This window comes from Dermacentor silvarum, chromosome 9, assembly GCF_013339745.2.
Source record: "Dermacentor silvarum isolate Dsil-2018 chromosome 9, BIME_Dsil_1.4, whole genome shotgun sequence".
Classification (NCBI taxonomy): domain Eukaryota; kingdom Metazoa; phylum Arthropoda; class Arachnida; order Ixodida; family Ixodidae; genus Dermacentor; species Dermacentor silvarum.
Genome location: NC_051162.1, coordinates 32,997,097 through 33,014,624, shown reverse-complemented (window position 1 = coordinate 33,014,624; position 17,528 = coordinate 32,997,097). Strand labels below are relative to the sequence as shown.

The following is a 17,528-nucleotide window of genomic DNA, read 5'->3' as shown; positions in this document are numbered from 1 at the left end:
CATACGGAACCTCACGGCAACGGCGACGCCGACGGCAGAAATCTGCTTTGGAGTGTCCATATAATTGCTATCGCAATAAAATAGGAATGACGTCACATATGGCGCGTGTCATTGGTGGAAGTCAATCGTTCGATTTAGTGCGGCATGACTGAGCGAATTACACGGAAGATTCACAGTTTACCGATGATTCCCTCTGGAGCTTCGCCCACTCATCATCATTCACCCCGTGGATATGCGGTGTCTTTTTAGGACGCTCGGATGAGCAGCGTGTAAGGTCTTGGAGCATTTCTAGTTGCATCAACAGATCCGCTGTAAAACAAAGGAGCTTTAGGCGTTCAAAACAATCGTTTTCCGTGAAGAACACGAAAAAAGGAAACGAAACAGAAACAGTGCTACGTGCATCTACGTGGTACTTCGTTAGTGTGCTATTCTATAACTCGAACACTGTTTAAATCATATGTTGACTCAAAAAGGCGTTTTCATTGCTGTGTCCGCTTCAACAAATTCTGCGTATTTCACAAAGCACATCTATAACGATCCAGAACAGTTGCATGTGTTATTTACTGCAAAGGCCGTAATTAGTCTGTTACACATCACACCGTACCTGTCTCTTATTCCACCAATAATGCCGCACTAATATTTTTTTTTTTGCACGCGAATGCGTGCATTAGGCATGTAACGTCCAAAACGCCGCTGTTTCGCTTTAAGATAAGCCTGCGCCGACATTGGCACGCAACATCGACGACGTTAAAGCCAGCCTTTTTCATGAACATTTGTCGAGGTGGTCGGAAATCAATACGAAGCGTCTCGTTTAAGCGGCCGCGTTGCCTGCAGACGCGCGTTTACTCGTCGCGGATTGAGACGTGTTACCGGCAGACGGAGCGTCATAAGTGCTCGCTCTTTGGTTCGAGGAGGTCTGCGTCGACGTCGCTCGTCTGATTGCCCGAGGTAAGTTTAACCATTATGTCACTCTTGACCACATATGCAGTTAAAGGGAGTTGTTGATTGCCTCGCTCGTTAATTAGCGCAAAAATGCACGCAACACGAACAACCCTGATCATTGCTTTAAGCGTCCGCGGTGTCTGCAGACGTGCGTTTGCTCGTGTTGCTGCTTTCGCGTTGTGTGTGTTTTTTGTGTTCACTATTCCGCACATATGAAGGCATGCAAAGCTCAAGATAGTTCACGATGAGTACGTGCATATACTTGGCCTAGCAGTTTGTTATGCACTCGACGTACTGACATATCTCGCTGCAGTTAGTGCTCGGCGATTGAAACGCGCGCTAGTCGGAGCGCATGGCAACTGGCGCTTCTTGCGTAACCGCTGGGCATTAGGTTAGGTTAGCTGATGTATTGTGGTATACGGTGAACTAGGGAGCGTTTGTGACACATTGTGACACATCTGTCTCCCCGGCGATCACCCAGCTGGCGCAGAAAGCGCCGGCAGCCATACGCTCCGAGCATCGCGTTGCAGTCGCGTCACGGAGCACGCATGCTTACTGCACTGCCGCCCGGGGACGGCATACTCAAGCCTCTTTCGTGGCATTGATAATGACGATGTCTAGGGCATTTTTGGGCTGGCCCAGCAATTCCAGGCTGCATCGAACTCCGTTGTTTCAGTCGTTTGAAGCATCCGACTTTGAAGGAACGCTAAAACTACTCTCCAGGAATTCCAAATATTCGAGGGCAGCACCGCGGCCTTGGTATGGAGTCTATGGACTACCTTGGACTCCGTTATTCTCTGCAATGTCTTGTTGTTCTCTGCCACTGCGTCCAAGAAAACATAAAATTGGAGCAAACAGTAAATTTGCGCCCCTCCGGCCATAGTATTGACCATGGAGAATCAACAATTTAGGAGGTGCGACTCGGCTCCTTCCCTAGCGCGGCGGCGGACGTCGTGACAGCGCCTTCTACCAAATGCCGGACGCTTGACGTATGGTCACGTGACAGTTTGTCGAAGCGAAACAGCGGATCCGTCTGATGACGCGGAGAGCGGGGGTCTCGGTTTTGTCGTCTGCTCGCGCGCGGCTGCTTGATGCCAGTGCGCTGCCCTTGCATTAGGGTTTCTGGTCAGTCCTCCATCCTCGCTTTCTATAGCTCTCCCTCATTCTTGCAGTCGTTCAATGTCATTCGAAGCTTTGAAAGTTCAAGCGTTTTCCGCGCAGTACTTATATCCGCTGTTACAGTTTGCGACGAAGCATCGGTGCCCAATTCTCTATAATCGGTGAACGCATACACGGCGAACACTTCTTACTTCGTAGAGGAGCAGTGAAGGAACTGCAGAATTTACGAAGGAATGATTCTGACGACTCGAAGTGAGCGGCTGACTCTGCTCTACTTATGGTGTTCCGTCATTCCACGTCGCTTCAAACGTGCTGCAGATACATAATGATATCTTCTTTCGCCTGACAATAGCTGCGTATCATATACTCTGCTCGGAGCCTTTAATGGTGCATGACATTAAAGTAGAACAAATTATCGTTTGTCGTTACGTCAGGAAATTTGAAAAGCACCAAGTGCAGTTTTCTGTACGCGCCTGGCTGCGATCGCAGGTCGTCTGATCTGCAAGTGCGCTAGTTCCTTGCTCTTACTGCCGTATAAAGAAGCATGCGATACTAAATTTAAATCCTGAAAAAATATTTATACTAAAAGATCTACAGGTCTTTTATTCCTTTTTAGTGCAAACTGCGCTTCGCAAAATTTTTGCGGCATCGGGCCACCCCGCGCCAGCGGCCAGTAGCAGACGACGCCGGGCGCCTTCGGGGAGCAGTTTTTACGGGCGAAGCCCCTCTAACCGGGGCTCGGTCCCTCGCGCCGTGTACGCTAGTTCTCATTGCTCCCGCTAGAGACGCAGCTGTGCTATTATTCAAAGGGCCCCCGCTAGATGGCGCGCCGCCGCGCAGCGCACTAAATCCCCTATATATAAAAAGTAGGACTCCGCCTTCCCTCCTCCTTGTTTCTCCTCTCTTTCACGATCCTTTTTCGACCGTTGCGCCGCCTACACCGCTTGAAACACGTGCACTTGTTTATCTTTCACCGCTGATCAGATTCGACGATCGCCTACTGTGTTCGTCGCTATCGTCGTGCTCCTCGCCAGTCGGTAGACGCTTCTCGGGCGAAAATGGCGATGGAGCGTGATCGTAAACAAACGCAGCCAGCGCCCGGCCGGCGCGACGGTCCACGTGATGCCATTAGGCCAGTACCGACGCGGCGTCGGCCTCGGACAGGGTGTGCGAGGAGGCGGCGGCATTCTTCAAAGCGTGACGCTACTTTTTATATATAGGGGTTTTACGGCGCACACCTGCACTCTCCGGCTCCGCTGCACACTCAGCGCGCGCGCTAGTTAGCGAAGATCTACATGCAGCTGCTCATCACGAACACCCGAGAGGCAAAAGCAGCGGCGCGGCGGGCTCGCAACGCAGCAGCAGCACCATCATGGCTGACGACTGGCTAGTCCCACACACATGGAGGAAGGAAACCCCAGGAGAGGCCCTGGCCAGCACGAGCGTATTGGAGAAGGTGTGGCGGAATTCACGTGCTGTTTTTCGCAAAGGAGCACTGGGCTGGGTACCCCAAATGTCAACGTTGCCATGACAACCGCGCTCCTGAAGCTTCGCTGCTGCTCTCGGTCTCTGAAAAGTGAGATGACATTTTTCCGTCGGTGTCTTTCCCGCAGCACCATTTGTTCGCGCAGAAAAGTTGACTTTAGAGTGTGGTGTGTAAGCTTGAAACTTGTGTTTTGATTCTGTGAGTGTGAGTGTCGGCCAGCAATAGATACACTCAAGCAATCACGGCGCGGGTCTTCGTCGTCTTCTTCAACGTGCCACGGAAAAACACAGGAGCGCGTCTGCTTCACTAAACCTGCTACAGAAGTGTCGTAAGCTTTGTTTTGACGCGCGTCGGCAGCACACTCTTCCGGCCGCTCGTAACAATGCAAGTTCAAAGTTCGCGCCCATCTGCTCCGGCGAGCTGCAGAACCCCTGATTGGAGGCGCAAAGACAGGTGGCACACCAACATGGCTGCACTTCCGGCCTCAAAAAAGTGACGTCAGGGCCTCTCCTGTTTTGTTTCCTTCCTCCATGCCCACACATGATGTCCCGTTACGATCTCTGGTGCACCTCGTACAACTTAGCTGTAAGCGTCCCACCCCCATCAGAGGGACCTGTATCGACATTGCCTTCCCCAACTTTGCATTGCGTCCTATAATTCAAGATCCCCTCGCCACGTACTTCACTGACCACAAAGCTGTTGCGGAACGGGTCCGAGAGCTCATTGGGAACAACCCTTCTTTGTGGTCCGTAAAGTAAAATATCATTATGTACCCAACACTGTAAATTATGTACATGATTGCATCGATATGTAAATGATTACATGTTGTGTATATAAGTGTATATACATTAACCCTATACCAGCGGGTCACGTCTTTATATGATGTGTGGGCGAATGTTTCACGGTTTTACCGATAAGCGTTGGAGCTTCGCCCCACTCATCAGCATTCACTTCGTGGAGATGTGTTTTTTTTTTTTTTCTTCTTTTTTGTCCATGACCGCTGCTGCGCGCGCTCCGCTCCGACGGCGAGGATAGTAGTTCCTTGGGGCGCCGCATGGGGCGCCGCGCTAACGTTCGCCACCCGCGATAACGCGTCGGAAGCTGCGCCTCTCCTCCTCACCCAGCGTGACATTAGAGAGTTTTCGTATTGCGGAAAATGTTTGCGTTAGCGTGTTACGAACGCTTGCGGAACGCTGTTCGATAGAGTTGTAGTATAGAGTAAGACAACGATGTGCCGCTAAGCGCAAAACTTCGCCGCGCGCGCCATCCTAGCTGCGAGTAGTCAAAGCAGAAAACTGAGCAGCTCGACAACCAAACTAGCCGTGTGGATCCACGCCAAGCCTTGATAAGAGTCTGCATGGTCAAGCGCTCGGGTACGGAAATTAATCGGTAACAACTTTGAGACGTATCGGACGCTGTTAGTAACTTCAAAACAATTGAAGCAAATAACGAATATTAATAAAATTAATTGGGCAACAATAATTTTATGATTTCTTGCCTTAGTCTGACGAGCGTTTACAGGCAGAGTTACGCTTTCGCTGTGCATGTGTAGTGTGCTTAACCTTGAATCGACAGCGAAAACAACGCTGTCTCAGCGACCGTAGGCTGTTACCGAAGCCAGAATACCCGGAGCGAAAACCAGCAGCACCATTTATTTGTAAATCAGCGAGTCCTACAAGGCAACAGGACAAGACCTCTCTGCGAAGCCGCAGCCGTCAATTCCGAAGGTGCCGCCATGTTTGTAACGCTAAAACCTTAGCGACCGTTTAGCATCTCCACTATATTCGAAAAATAGCGGGCACACGGTACGCGCAAAACTGAAATAGGGTTCTGAGCAAGCGCAGTCTGACCCCGCAATTTTTTTTTGCGTTTAGAGTGGTCCAATTTCCGCAATATTAAGACTGTATATTATTACGACAAGTGCTCGTGCTAGCGCTTGCAATTGGTGATGCGTAAACTCGTAAAGGCTCATGGGACGAGTCGTCTACTCGGCCTTCCGATTCAACCGCTGACGGTTCCGACGCACGATTCTCCGTTTGTGGGGCCGGTCGCGCTTGCTCTCTGTGCAATTTCATCACAAGGTATCGCTCACGCTGCAAATATCTAGAGCCTGTGAAGGTCGCATCGATGACTGAGCATTTTATCTGGGCATAGGCAGTCATATGAAACATTTTTTTCTAGAGGAATCGACCAAACACGTGAATTAGGTATGCGTGCTGTCGTAGTCGTGGGCTTATCTTGAACGACGAGTCTCACTTTCCTGTTCTAAGTGAATTCTGTTCGTGCGAACGACAGAACTCACCGCAGCTTCACTGGCTTTCATCTGCACAGTAGTGGAATAGGGATCTGATTTTTTTTAAATTATTACATCTCAATTTCACTGTAGGCTGATTTGATCAAACATGCATGGTTTAGTAGTGGAGGCGTTATAGACGGGCCGGCGGTTCCAATCCAAGCTTTTTCTTCACGCGAATGTCTTGGAACAACATTTATGCGACTTCCTTGCATATTATAGCGACCTTAATTTAGTGCAAGATGCAAGACGAGCAAGGAGTACTGGGCGGATTTAAAAAGCGTTGGCCGTGATGTTTCTAGTATATTTTGTGAAAGGTGCACGAGACGAGAAACACTAGCGTAACGATCACAAAGCTGCAATATTACTTATAAAGAGACGTTGAAAGCATATTAAGACAGACTCAAGCGTACACGGAAGTCAGCAGCAGTCGACGAACACTTCTAGCATAGCTCACGTTCCATATCTTACATAACTATCGCAAATTATCCCAGACAAAACGGGTATACTGCAGCTTTGATTGTGCTAACATTTGTTATAAATGTATCTAGACTTTTAATAACAAATGTTTTGGTGAAGTTGGAGAAAGAGATACTACTTTCAAACATAGTTAAACCATGCCGACCGTGTGGTTAGCGTTTGGTTAGTAAGCATGTTCTATGACATATAATCAGTAACGTAGACGGCAAGTTATTTTACAAGACAATACATGAATGTTTCCTATATAAATGCCGCAAAACCTATAAAGGTTCACTGTAAAATGATTTAAAATTCCCAGTATGTCACACCAACTTATCCAAGCATCTACGTCAGTGGTATAAAGTTTGAAAAGCTGTATTGTGTGGAAGATTTTTTTTTTTTTTTGAAAAGGAAAGTCAAGGTTTTTAGCTGTGCGCGCTTGCGCAACGCGATTTATCAAAGACTACGACAGGTGAACACGTACGTTAGTGTATTCGACGGGCTCTAGCACAAACTGAAATATTACAAGTTCACTCACATCGTTGAACCGAACAGAATTCACTCGAGAACAAGAAAACGCGACTCGTCATTCAAGCCGGCGACTGCGACAGCACGCATACCTAATTCACGTGTTCGGTCGATTCGGCTAGGAGGAGGAGGAACAAACTTTAATTAAACCAGCAGCTTAGTTGGCTGGGCCATAGGCCTCCCACGTGGGCACATCAAGGTATTCGGCTACAAAAGAATATCTTAAATGACTGCCTATGCTCAGATATAATGGTCAGTTATCGATGCGACTGTCACAGGATCTAGATATTTGCTGCGTGAGCGATGCTTTGTGATGAAAGTGCACAAAGAGCAAGCGCGACCGGCCCCGCGAACGGAGAATCGTGCACCGAAACCGTCAGCGGGTGAACCGGAAGCGCCGAGCAGAAGACGCGGCCAATGAGCCTTTACGAGTTTACGCCTCACCTATAGTTTCACCTCGTGTTATTCTTTTTCCGTGGTATAGACATATAAAAATTGGAGGACGCTTAAGCTTCGCTTTTATGAATGGAACGCGATAGCATTCAAAGATCCCTGACTGCTCCTCACGGTTGCCTACAACTGCAGCTTATGCAACCGTAATGGTTACTGACAAACGCTGGCGGCGAACGCTATGCACGTAGGCGAGCTTTCGGTGAGAAACGCGGCCTCTTGCGTGGGCCGATCCCGGAGACAGTGCACAACCGCGCAAAAGAAATTGCATCATTTTCAAGTTTCCGTGTTTATTTCTCCCTTTTAATATTTCAGTCTGAGAAGCTTTACCATAAAAGGCATGAGCTGATGGTATTTGTTTAATGACATTTGTTTGTGGATTGTCATTCTCGAAATTCCGTTTAAAAGCTATGCCAAGAATGCAAGACAAGGTATGAGCAACATTAATGATAGAATGGTGTGGCAATATAACCCGCATATGCCGCACGTCATATAAGAAGGCGTGCTCTATATGGCGGGCTCGTATGGCAGGTTACCAATGGGATCCCGATGCTAGGCCCGCGCGCATATATTTCAGACAATGTATGTCAAGATTTATTCAACTACAGGAAATGCAAGAGAATGTACCGGATTGGCTGTCAAGGCCTCTGTGAGCCACGAAGGAATTTTTCTTTGACGACGCCTGTCCTATACAGACAGATGGCTTTGTTGTCCGTAATTTTTATCGCTTATTCGTGCTTGTTTCCCAAATTTTCGCATTTGTGACGTGTGTAATAAGTGTATGTTCTGTTTAACTTAAAAGACCGGCAATAAAAGAAAATAAATAAAGATTAAAAAAAGGAGAGAAAAAGAAGGTGTGCGCTATACATATACCTAAATATATTCGGAGGCCCTGCGTGGTTGGGGATAATTTTCTCGGCCGCGGATGCCGGCGCCAACGTCTACACCGACGCCGGATTTTCTGCGACTCGGGGCCCTTAACGCTGTCGCGTTAAAAGATGAGATCTGGCGTAGTGAAGCACACTACGTCACTTAGGTAGGCCTACTTTCCAAGCTGTTTAGGGATCATTGCACTCTCGGAAGAGCCCTGTGCATGTGAAGATACTACTTGCTTGCTTCTAGTGCCGCATTTGTGTTTTTAATAAAGCGTGCTTCGTAAGTTATCACAGAAACTTGCTAACTTGAGAATACTGGGATGTGAGCAATGTTTTATGTTAATCGTGCTAACAGCTATTCATTATTCAAAAACAATTTGTTTGAAAAGTATGCGATTCGATTCACTTCTGGCACCATTCAATTCGTGTTCGATTTGTTCTCAGAAAACACTATTCGCACAACCCTACAATTCGCACATACCCAGTGACGCAGGTTGTATAATTGGTAAGTCGGAAGCAGTCAGCACCCATAAAACGGAGGGCAAGGGGGGGGGGGGGGATAGGCAAAGAAAGCTTCACATTTATGAATGTGAGTGTATGAATAGCTTCTATGCTTATGTGGTGTTCTGATTTGAAAGCGATGACAGCACTGTCATTCTTGTTCCAGCATGCAGAACGCGAATCGAGCACTGCCAGATCAGCTACGTGCATTCATCATGCCGAATGTGCGAGTGGTAAAGGCCGAGTCCTCATCTTACGGTTGGTGTTGCCTTTTGTGCACTTTGGTGTTGCTTACAAATTATCCTGTTGCACTGCTGCTTGGTGTGTCAGTATGCGAAGAGGCCTTGCAGCACCTTTTACGAAAGCTGTGGAATGTGTCTGTTATGTGTGGGGCATCCACGTAATAGTCTTTTCTAACAAAACGCTTACGAACATGCCTTGTATGAGCGGAGTTGTCGGCAACAACGGTGTTGTCGGCAACATGCTGCCATGGCTTTGCAGCCTTTACATTCTTTTCTTCTCCACTCGAAGCCATGCCACTGTGCCCACGCAAAGTGTCAACCACCATGCTCCCTCCATGATGTTAAGGTAGCGTACCATCACTTTCAATTGCAGCTGCTTGTCTCGGAGAACATGTTATCAGCGGTGTCACTCCCCGCCAGATGGTGGCACAACCGCCTCAGTAATTATATTTCTCCTTCCTGTGCCCCTGCCACCTGACTCCAACTACTCTTTATTTTATCAGATCCATTGTTTCGTGGTGATGTCTAAATAAATCCTTCCCATAGCTATGGTGTTTACTCTAAATGAAGAAGTGGTACGTGTGGCTTTTTTGCAGGCTTGAGGAAGTCAGGCAGCCTTTCTGTTGGCTCGCAGCTGCATCATTATGATTATCATCATCATCATCAGTCTAGTTATGTACAATGCAGGATGAAGGCCTTTTATAGCAATCTCCAGTAACCTCTGTCTTGCTCCAGTTTACCACATCTTATGCCTGGAAATTGCCTACTTTCATCACCCAGTTCATCGCTGTTCCCGACTACGCTTCCCGTCTTTTGGCATTCATTCTGTAAGCCTGATAGACCCCCAGTCACCTGCCGTACTCATTACATGGCCTTCCCAGCTCCATTTCTCCCTTTTAATGTCAACTAGAACATTGGCTACCCCCATTTGCTCTCTTATCCACACCACTGTCTTCGTGTCTTCTAATGTTACACCTGTCTTTTTTTTATTTCATGACGCCATGCGTGGCTCCAATTTCTCAAGCTTCTTTCTTGCCCTCCAAGTTATTGCTCCGCGTATGTTACTACTAACGGTTGAATACAATGTTCGATCACTTTTCAAGGATAACGGTAAGCTGCCAGTCATGACATGCATCTGCATGCACAAAGTGGCTCACAAATTGATGACAATATTATCTACTACTAAGCAAGTTTATCTGCTGTGTTAAGAAAGAGTTGCTGGGCCTCTTTAGGAGAGATAAATTTTGTACCACCTTGCAAATGCTGTCTTTGGAAATACACGATTAGAAATTCCTTTTGTTATTAGAATTTTCTATTTTCCGTCTCTCCCCTGGTTGATGGAATCCATGACACCATAATAGCATAGAGCTTTAGTTGATGCTGCAACATCTTTGTGTAGCTTCTTTTAGTAATGAACAGCGAATATGTAATGCTGCAGAGGAGGACCGCTGCCAGCTAGTGAGTTAACAAGCAAAGCTCTTTGCAAAGCATGTAGGATGAAAAAACCAATGTCACACCATGCAACACCCATGCACTACCTATGAATATTTTGGTTCCACCTAACCGGTCCTCAGTTGTTCAGGTTGACACCCCCTCACTGGGTCTCTTGTGATGTCTTTTTTTCACTTTACGCACTTTCAGACGAAGCCCTGCGCGAGATACCACATGAGTCCAGTTATGCTGCCCAGAGACATCAAGGTGCAATTGAAGAGGTACTGTACTTACTGCACTGTGATTGCAAAAATTGTGTTTTTAAAGAGAGACTAAAGTGAAAAAAAAATGTGGTTGATCCCTCTTATATAGGAATCGGTATAGAACACGAAAGTGAAACGTGTCTTCACAGAAGTAGTGTAATGTTTATTGCACATTGATATATAATGTCTATTGGTGTTTTGTGGCTAAAGCGCCCTTAGGCGTTGATGCACCCACCCTGACGCCTGGTGGCACGTCTCCTCCATCACGACTACCAACGTCGATGACCATGAGCAACCGTCGTGCATATGGAAGCTGCACTACGCTGCACACGCTAGCACAACGCGAAAGACGAAGCACGTAACTGACACACTAATACAACGCGCAAGACAAAGCACGTAACTGAATCGTCACCGAGTGAAATCAGCGCGTACAGCGCGTCGTAATTGCAGCCTCCGCGATCAACTTCAGAAACATTTTCAGAGCTAATTGCGGAGGCCACGCTCCGCTGTGCTGAGTACGGTGAACGCACTACCAACGCCACCTAGGTGGCGTTGGTAGTGCTTCTTGATGCCAGCGTCCCTTCGAATGCTGGCATCGAGGCGTCGTAGTGCTGAGACCACCGAAGCGTTCACTGTCGGTGCGCGTTAGTGTCATAATGCAGTACTTCTCTTTTCTGCTCGTAGGCGGCGGCACCGCCCCGAGCAAGAGCGCGGGTACACGGAGGAGTGTTAGATATATAAGGCGCGTCTGTGTAGCTCTGTGCAAATGCGTTTGTGGCGCAATGGGTTAAACGCTCGGCGATCTATCGTCGCGGACCGAGAGGTCGTGGGTTCGATTTCCAAATTTTGCATGTTTGTGGAACTTTTTCTTCTGGTTTCTTTCTTTGTATTATGTTCGTGTACATTGTAAGCTGACGTATTTCCGTGACGGAAATACGTCAGTGAAGTCTTGGTGGACCCCGGCGTAAAACACTTTCGTGTTAAAAAGCTGGCAGATCCCGCGCCTTGTGGGAATCGATGTTATGCGAAGCAGTGTGCGGGGAGCTTACGAAATTAACGAAACGACCATGGGACCACTGCGGCGTACCCGGCTGTTTCATGACGTACATGACACGCATGTCATGAACTATCCTTTATGTCCGAACCCATTTCTGTGGTTTTTGAGTGTTAATCTTTTTTCAATCAATCAATCTATCAATCAAAAGATTTTATTTCCAACATAATAGTTGGGGGTCACCCCAGGCGAAAAGCGGCAACACGCAGCTTGAAGATGCCTGGCGGCCCGTACACAAGGCAGAATTCACAAAATGTATAGATAACATGTACATAATATAGCATACATAACGAGCAAATATATTTAAGCTCATATCGAAAAATTTATGACATAAAATGCTGATAAACATAACCAATACATACACTTAATATGCATGCGTCGGTGTTGCTAGAACTAAGAAACATTATTGACATCATATTGTTACGGGGCGATCCATACATGGATCAACGCGATGCTTGGCAGAGCGACAAAGACGACGATGAAGACGCTGGCACTTGGGCGGTATCAGACGTCTCTTGCCCTAGCCTCCTCTGTATATATTTTGTAAATACATCATTCGCCTCCATCTCGTTTCCGTCACGCATTGGTGGAGGTGCAAGGTACGTCTTGCCTCGCAACGGAACTTCGCAGCGGCCGTCGTTTCGGACTTCTGTCTGCAATGGCGGAAGACACAGCGTCTACATCAGCGCCTGCCACTTCAATGGTCGTGCTTGTGCACCCCCTGGATCTTGGCACGTTCTCAGGTTCCGGTGACGCGGACGTTGAAGACTGGCTGGCGGAGTACGAAGTTGTTAGTAAGAGCGATGGGACCCTGCCATGATGTTGGCAAATATAATCTCCTTCCTGAAAGGCACTGCGATGGTATGGTTCGATAATCGCGAAGCTGAGATTGGGAGCTGGGATGCCTGCAAAGAAAATCTCCGAGAATTGTTTGGGAAGCCCATTGGCCGGAAGATCGCCGCGACAAAGACGCTCGCGTCACGTGCGCAGACGGCTACTGAATCTTACGTCGCGTACATAGAAGACGTATTAGCGCTATGCCGCATGGTCGACGCCGAGATGTCGGAGGACAACAAGGTTGGGCATATCTTGAAAGGGATCGCCGACGACGCCTTGAGCCTTTTAGTGTGTAGAAACTGTTCTACAGTCGATGCTATTATCAACGAGTGCTGGCGCTTTGAGCAGGGTAAAAGCCGGCGCATTGGCCACTCATTTGCCCGGCTTCCCAACACGGCGGCAACGTCCTCGTGCGAAGACCGCAAGGCTGCACAGCCGTCAGTTCCACCAGACCAGCTGATACCTATTGTACGCCGTGAACTTGAAGCCATGACCCCTGCTCCAGTTCCCGCCGGTGACTTGAGCTCGATTACGGCTCCATTCGTTCAAGCCATTGTCCGGCAGAAGCTCGCCAACATGGGCATTCACTCTGTGTGCACCGTTGCCAGCCCAACACAAACTTCGTGGCGTCCGCCCTCTTCCTATCAAGAGCAGCGATTCGCTACTCGATATCGCTACCCTGCCGCGTGGCAAACCCCTGACGATCGACCGATATGTTTTACTTGTCACCGTATCGGCCACGTCGACCGTTACTGCGCCACCCGCTGGTCCTCGGACCCTCGAACGCTGTCTACCCCTTACCGCTGTCCCGAGAGCACCCGTTTCCGTCCTTCAACCCAGTCCTATTTCCGCAACGCCGATGTTTCCCCCAGGATAAGTAGCGGCTCCCCGTCGCCGCGTACATCCGTACACATTTCAATAGAAATGTCGTTATTTACTTGAGTAAGCATCGTTTGCGCACACATTAAAAAGAAGTGGTCCCAGGGGGCTTCCATGTGGAACTTCTGAGGGAGCATATTTAAAAGAGGACGTGCAATTTTAAGGAAACCAATTTTTCATTGAGTCATTGTCATTTTGGCTGAGTCGGGCTTATGACTCTGACTTCTACCAGCATCCTTTAGTGTTTCCTTCACTTAGTGCTCACGTCTGAACCCATCCAAGGGGTTTTTGAGTGTTAACCATTTTCGCTGAGTAATTGTCATTTTTGCAGAATCATGCTCATAACTTTGACTTCTACCATCATCCTTTAATGTTTCCTTTACTTAGTACCAACGTCCGAACCCATTCTAGTTACATACCAAGTTAACGAAACGGTCACATGAGAGCACCAAGACGTAGGCGGCTATTTCATGACCTACATGACAAACCAGGTATCTGTATCATCAACATCATCATCATCAGCCTATAATTATGTCAACTGCAGGACGAAGGCCTCTCCCTGCAATCTCCAATTACCCCTGTCGTGTGCTAGCTGATTCCAACTTGCGCCTGCAAATTTCCTAACTTCATCCCCCCACCTAGTTTTCTGTCGTCCTCGACTGCGCTTCACTTCTCTTGGTATCCGTTCTGTAACCCTAATGGTCCACCGGTTACCCATCCTAGCTCCATTTTCCCCTCTTAATATCAACTAAAATATCGTCTGTCGCCGTTTTCTCTATCATCCACACCGCTCTCTTCCTGTCCCTTAACATTAGGCCTAACATTTTTCGTTCCATTGCTTTTTCTGCGCTCCTTAACTTGTTCTCGAGCTTCTTTGTTAATCTCCAAGTTTCTGCCTCATATGTTAGCACCAGTGGAATGAATGTACACTTTTCTTTTCAACGACAGTGGTAAGCTCCCAGTCAGGATTTGGTAATGCCTGCCCTATGCACTCCAACCCAATTTTATTCTGTGAATTTCATTATCATGATCAGAGTCCCCTGTGAGTAATTGGCCTAGATAAACGTAATCGTTTACGGACTCTAGAGGTTCACTAGAGATCCTAAAATCTTGTTCCCTAGCCAGGCTATTGAACATTATCAATAGCCAACGTATCTGCATAGTCTGGCTGGACATTATCCAAAAGCTATCAACACTGTTCGCTCATACAAGAACCGGTGCTACCACCATGGCTCACCGGCAGCATAATTGTTCGCAGCAAACACCTCTTGCATTGGTGTTCCGGCCTGTAGGCTTGAATGAGTGCAGGTCATCTCTTATAGACGAGCAGTAACACATATTAGACTGTGTAGTTGGAATAGTGAATTTTTAAATCGAATACTTATAGAATAGCCGACTATTTGTTTCGTATTCAAAATGTAATATTTGCACAAGCGAGATTGAGAGCTTTTTAGGGACCGCTTCGCCTTGGGCTCACCACACACACAAAAAAAGGAACTAGCGTAGCTTGCACTGGAGACGCAATACTAGAGACACAGCGGAGCTGACGGGCATCTAGCTTGCCCTGGCTTTTGGGCTAGGCTAGGCACTACCATGTCAGCTGCAGCATTTTCCGGAATATATTGCTTATTGATCGAATATAGATTAGCTATTGCTTGGCTCTCTATTGGCTATTGCAAGGTATTGGCTACGTATTTGGGCTAAGATAGGTACTACCAAGTCAGCCCCAGCATTTTCCTAAATTTATTTATTATTGATCGATTATTGACTAGCTATTGATAGGCTATCGATTGGTTATCGCGAAGTATTGGCTACGTATTTGGGCTAGCCTAAGCACCACCAACCCATCCGCAGCATTTGCCCAAATTTATTGATTATTGTTCGATTATTGATTAGCTATTGATTGACTATCGTCGGCATACCATCCAATGTCGGCATACCGGCATTGAGTGGCTATTGGTCGGCATACCATCCCCAAACTAATGGCATGACAGAGCGTTTTAATCGCACCCTTGGCGACATGTTGGCCATGTATGTTTCATCTGACCACTCAAATTGGGATCGGATTCTGCCTTTCGTCACATACGCATACAATACTGCAACGCAAAGCACTACTGGATTTTCACCTTTCTTTCTTCTTTACGGACGCGAACCTTCATGCACAATGGACACAATTCTACCCTACCGGCCGGATGCTTCGGAGTCGACGACTGTTTCCCGAGCGGCTGCATATGCCGAAGAATGTCGCCAGCTCGCTCGCTCGTTCACATCCCAGGACCAGTGGCGCCAAAAGCATCGCCACGATGCGTCCACTACGGCTACATCCTTTGCTCCCGGCTTGCTGGTCTGGTTGTGGGTGCCGTCTACTCCACCGGGCCTGGCCTCCAAGCTGCATTCCATGTACCACGGTCCCTATCGGGTAGTGCGACAAACATCCGTAGTCAACTACCTCATCGAGCCGATGGACGCGTCTTCCGACCAGCGTCGTCGCGGCCCGGAAATTGTCCACGTCTCCCGCCTCAAGCAGTGCCACGACCCCCCTGTGTTCTTCTGCCCCTAGGTCGCCAGGATGGCGCCTCTTTCGGTGGGGAGTGATTGTACTGAAGGCAGTGGGCCACGGTGCTGGTGAAGGAAGAAGAAGACAAGTGACGCTTGCTCGCCCGCTTCGCTATTGTTCCCTTAGACTTGTTTCGGTCTACCATTGAAACTCTAGATCGAGTGCTGCTAGGCAAGCATCCCCATTGCAAAACAATTAAAACTGCGTTCATGACAGTAATGATCCATCATGACTTTACTTCATTGAGTTGGAGAAATCGTATAAATCATCGTTTGGCATCCTGCATACCAGTCGCCATTGCACATTGGCTCTATGAGGCCCGTGTAAATGCTACGAATAAGTCCGAATAGTGGAGCGTGTGCAAAAAATCAGTTGGCAACTGTATATGATACTGGGCCTATAGAAGCGCTATTAATAGCTCGATAAGTACGAAGCGAAGCCTGGCAAGGCGTCTAACTAGGAGGCAGCAGCTAGGAGTGAGAGTGCGCTGGCAAGCGTACGTGTGGTCTCACCTTAAGTTTCGTGTGGTTCGAGGCTGATTGAGCGTTCAAAACTAGTCGAAATTAACGAGACCCGAGCGCTGCAACAGTAATAAGCAGGGTGGCCAAAGTTAAATTCCAACGCAAGTGTTCGCAGCCGAGCGGGAGCAGACGATAGTCGACTTCTTCCGGAATTACGCAATTATTACGAAAATTCGAAAGCTTATTTTCGCCTAGTCCAGCCTGTTTATTGCGCTGTGCCAATCAATACAGATGGTAACAGTAGGAACAAGCTCCGCGATCCAAGCACCCTTCTTGATTGATGTCAGCTTTGGCCAATAGCAGCCGCGTATGGGAGTCTGCTATATTGCGGAATGAAGCGTCCAGAAAAAGAGTGAGGAGCACCCTTCTGTTTAGAAGCGAGCGTTCGAAAGGAAGGCGACTTCGCATTCCGCTTGGGAGATCCACACGCCGTGCACGGCTGCAAAGTTTGGCCGAGGCGTGAAAAGCAGCGTATGTTATCCGCAGCCTGTGTTTTATCACCAAGCCCGAGGGGTGCTTCAGGGTGCCTTTAATAAGAAGAAGCAATGTATAAACAAATTACTTGTGAAAAGAAAACAGTTACACAAAGGCTCGAATATTTAATCTTTAGAATGCACTTGGGGATAAAAGGATAATGTGTAAGAGAGGAACAAGATGAACACGCCATTGATTGAAGGGCTGCGCCAAATTGCACCGTGAACGAAATGCTGCTAAATGCTGCACCGAATGGCCATTTATCGCATGTATTGCGCCACGCCTGCCCCGGCACGAACTTGCACCGAATATTCGAGCAGACAGAAAAAAACAAAAGAAACACGTTCAACTTTGTTGGCGCTGAGGTTTATGAGCATATTTCAGGGAGCCTGGGAGCCCCTTCCTTTTATGGATCCACAAATGACCATGGAGTCTGAGCAGGTACAAAATGTCACAGGCCTGCGCGGCACATGGAGTACAGTCACAGCGTAAGCTGGTGTAGCAGCTGAAGAGTAGCTCCGATTTCGGCACCACGCACAGCAGGCAGGGTCTTAGCGGCAAAGTCTCTTCGCCTCGTTTTGCCGAGAACGATCTGAACTGTCCGCCCGGCGTCGACG

The 17,528-nt window shown here is 47.9% G+C and overlaps 1 protein-coding gene across 1 annotated transcript in view; it reads left to right on the top strand.

Moving 5' to 3' along the window:
* Positions 1–868: 868 nt before the first annotated feature.
* The window catches only part of LOC125940185 (uncharacterized), a 94,727-nt gene continuing 78,067 nt past the window's right edge, over positions 869–17,528 (top strand). The window contains exons 1-3 of the mRNA XM_049655976.1: positions 869–948; positions 8,820–8,911; positions 10,537–10,607. Coding sequence (XP_049511933.1) covers positions 8,821–8,911; positions 10,537–10,607 — 162 coding nt within the window. The 5' untranslated portion in view covers positions 869–948; position 8,820. The remainder of the gene's footprint in view (positions 949–8,819; positions 8,912–10,536; positions 10,608–17,528) is intronic.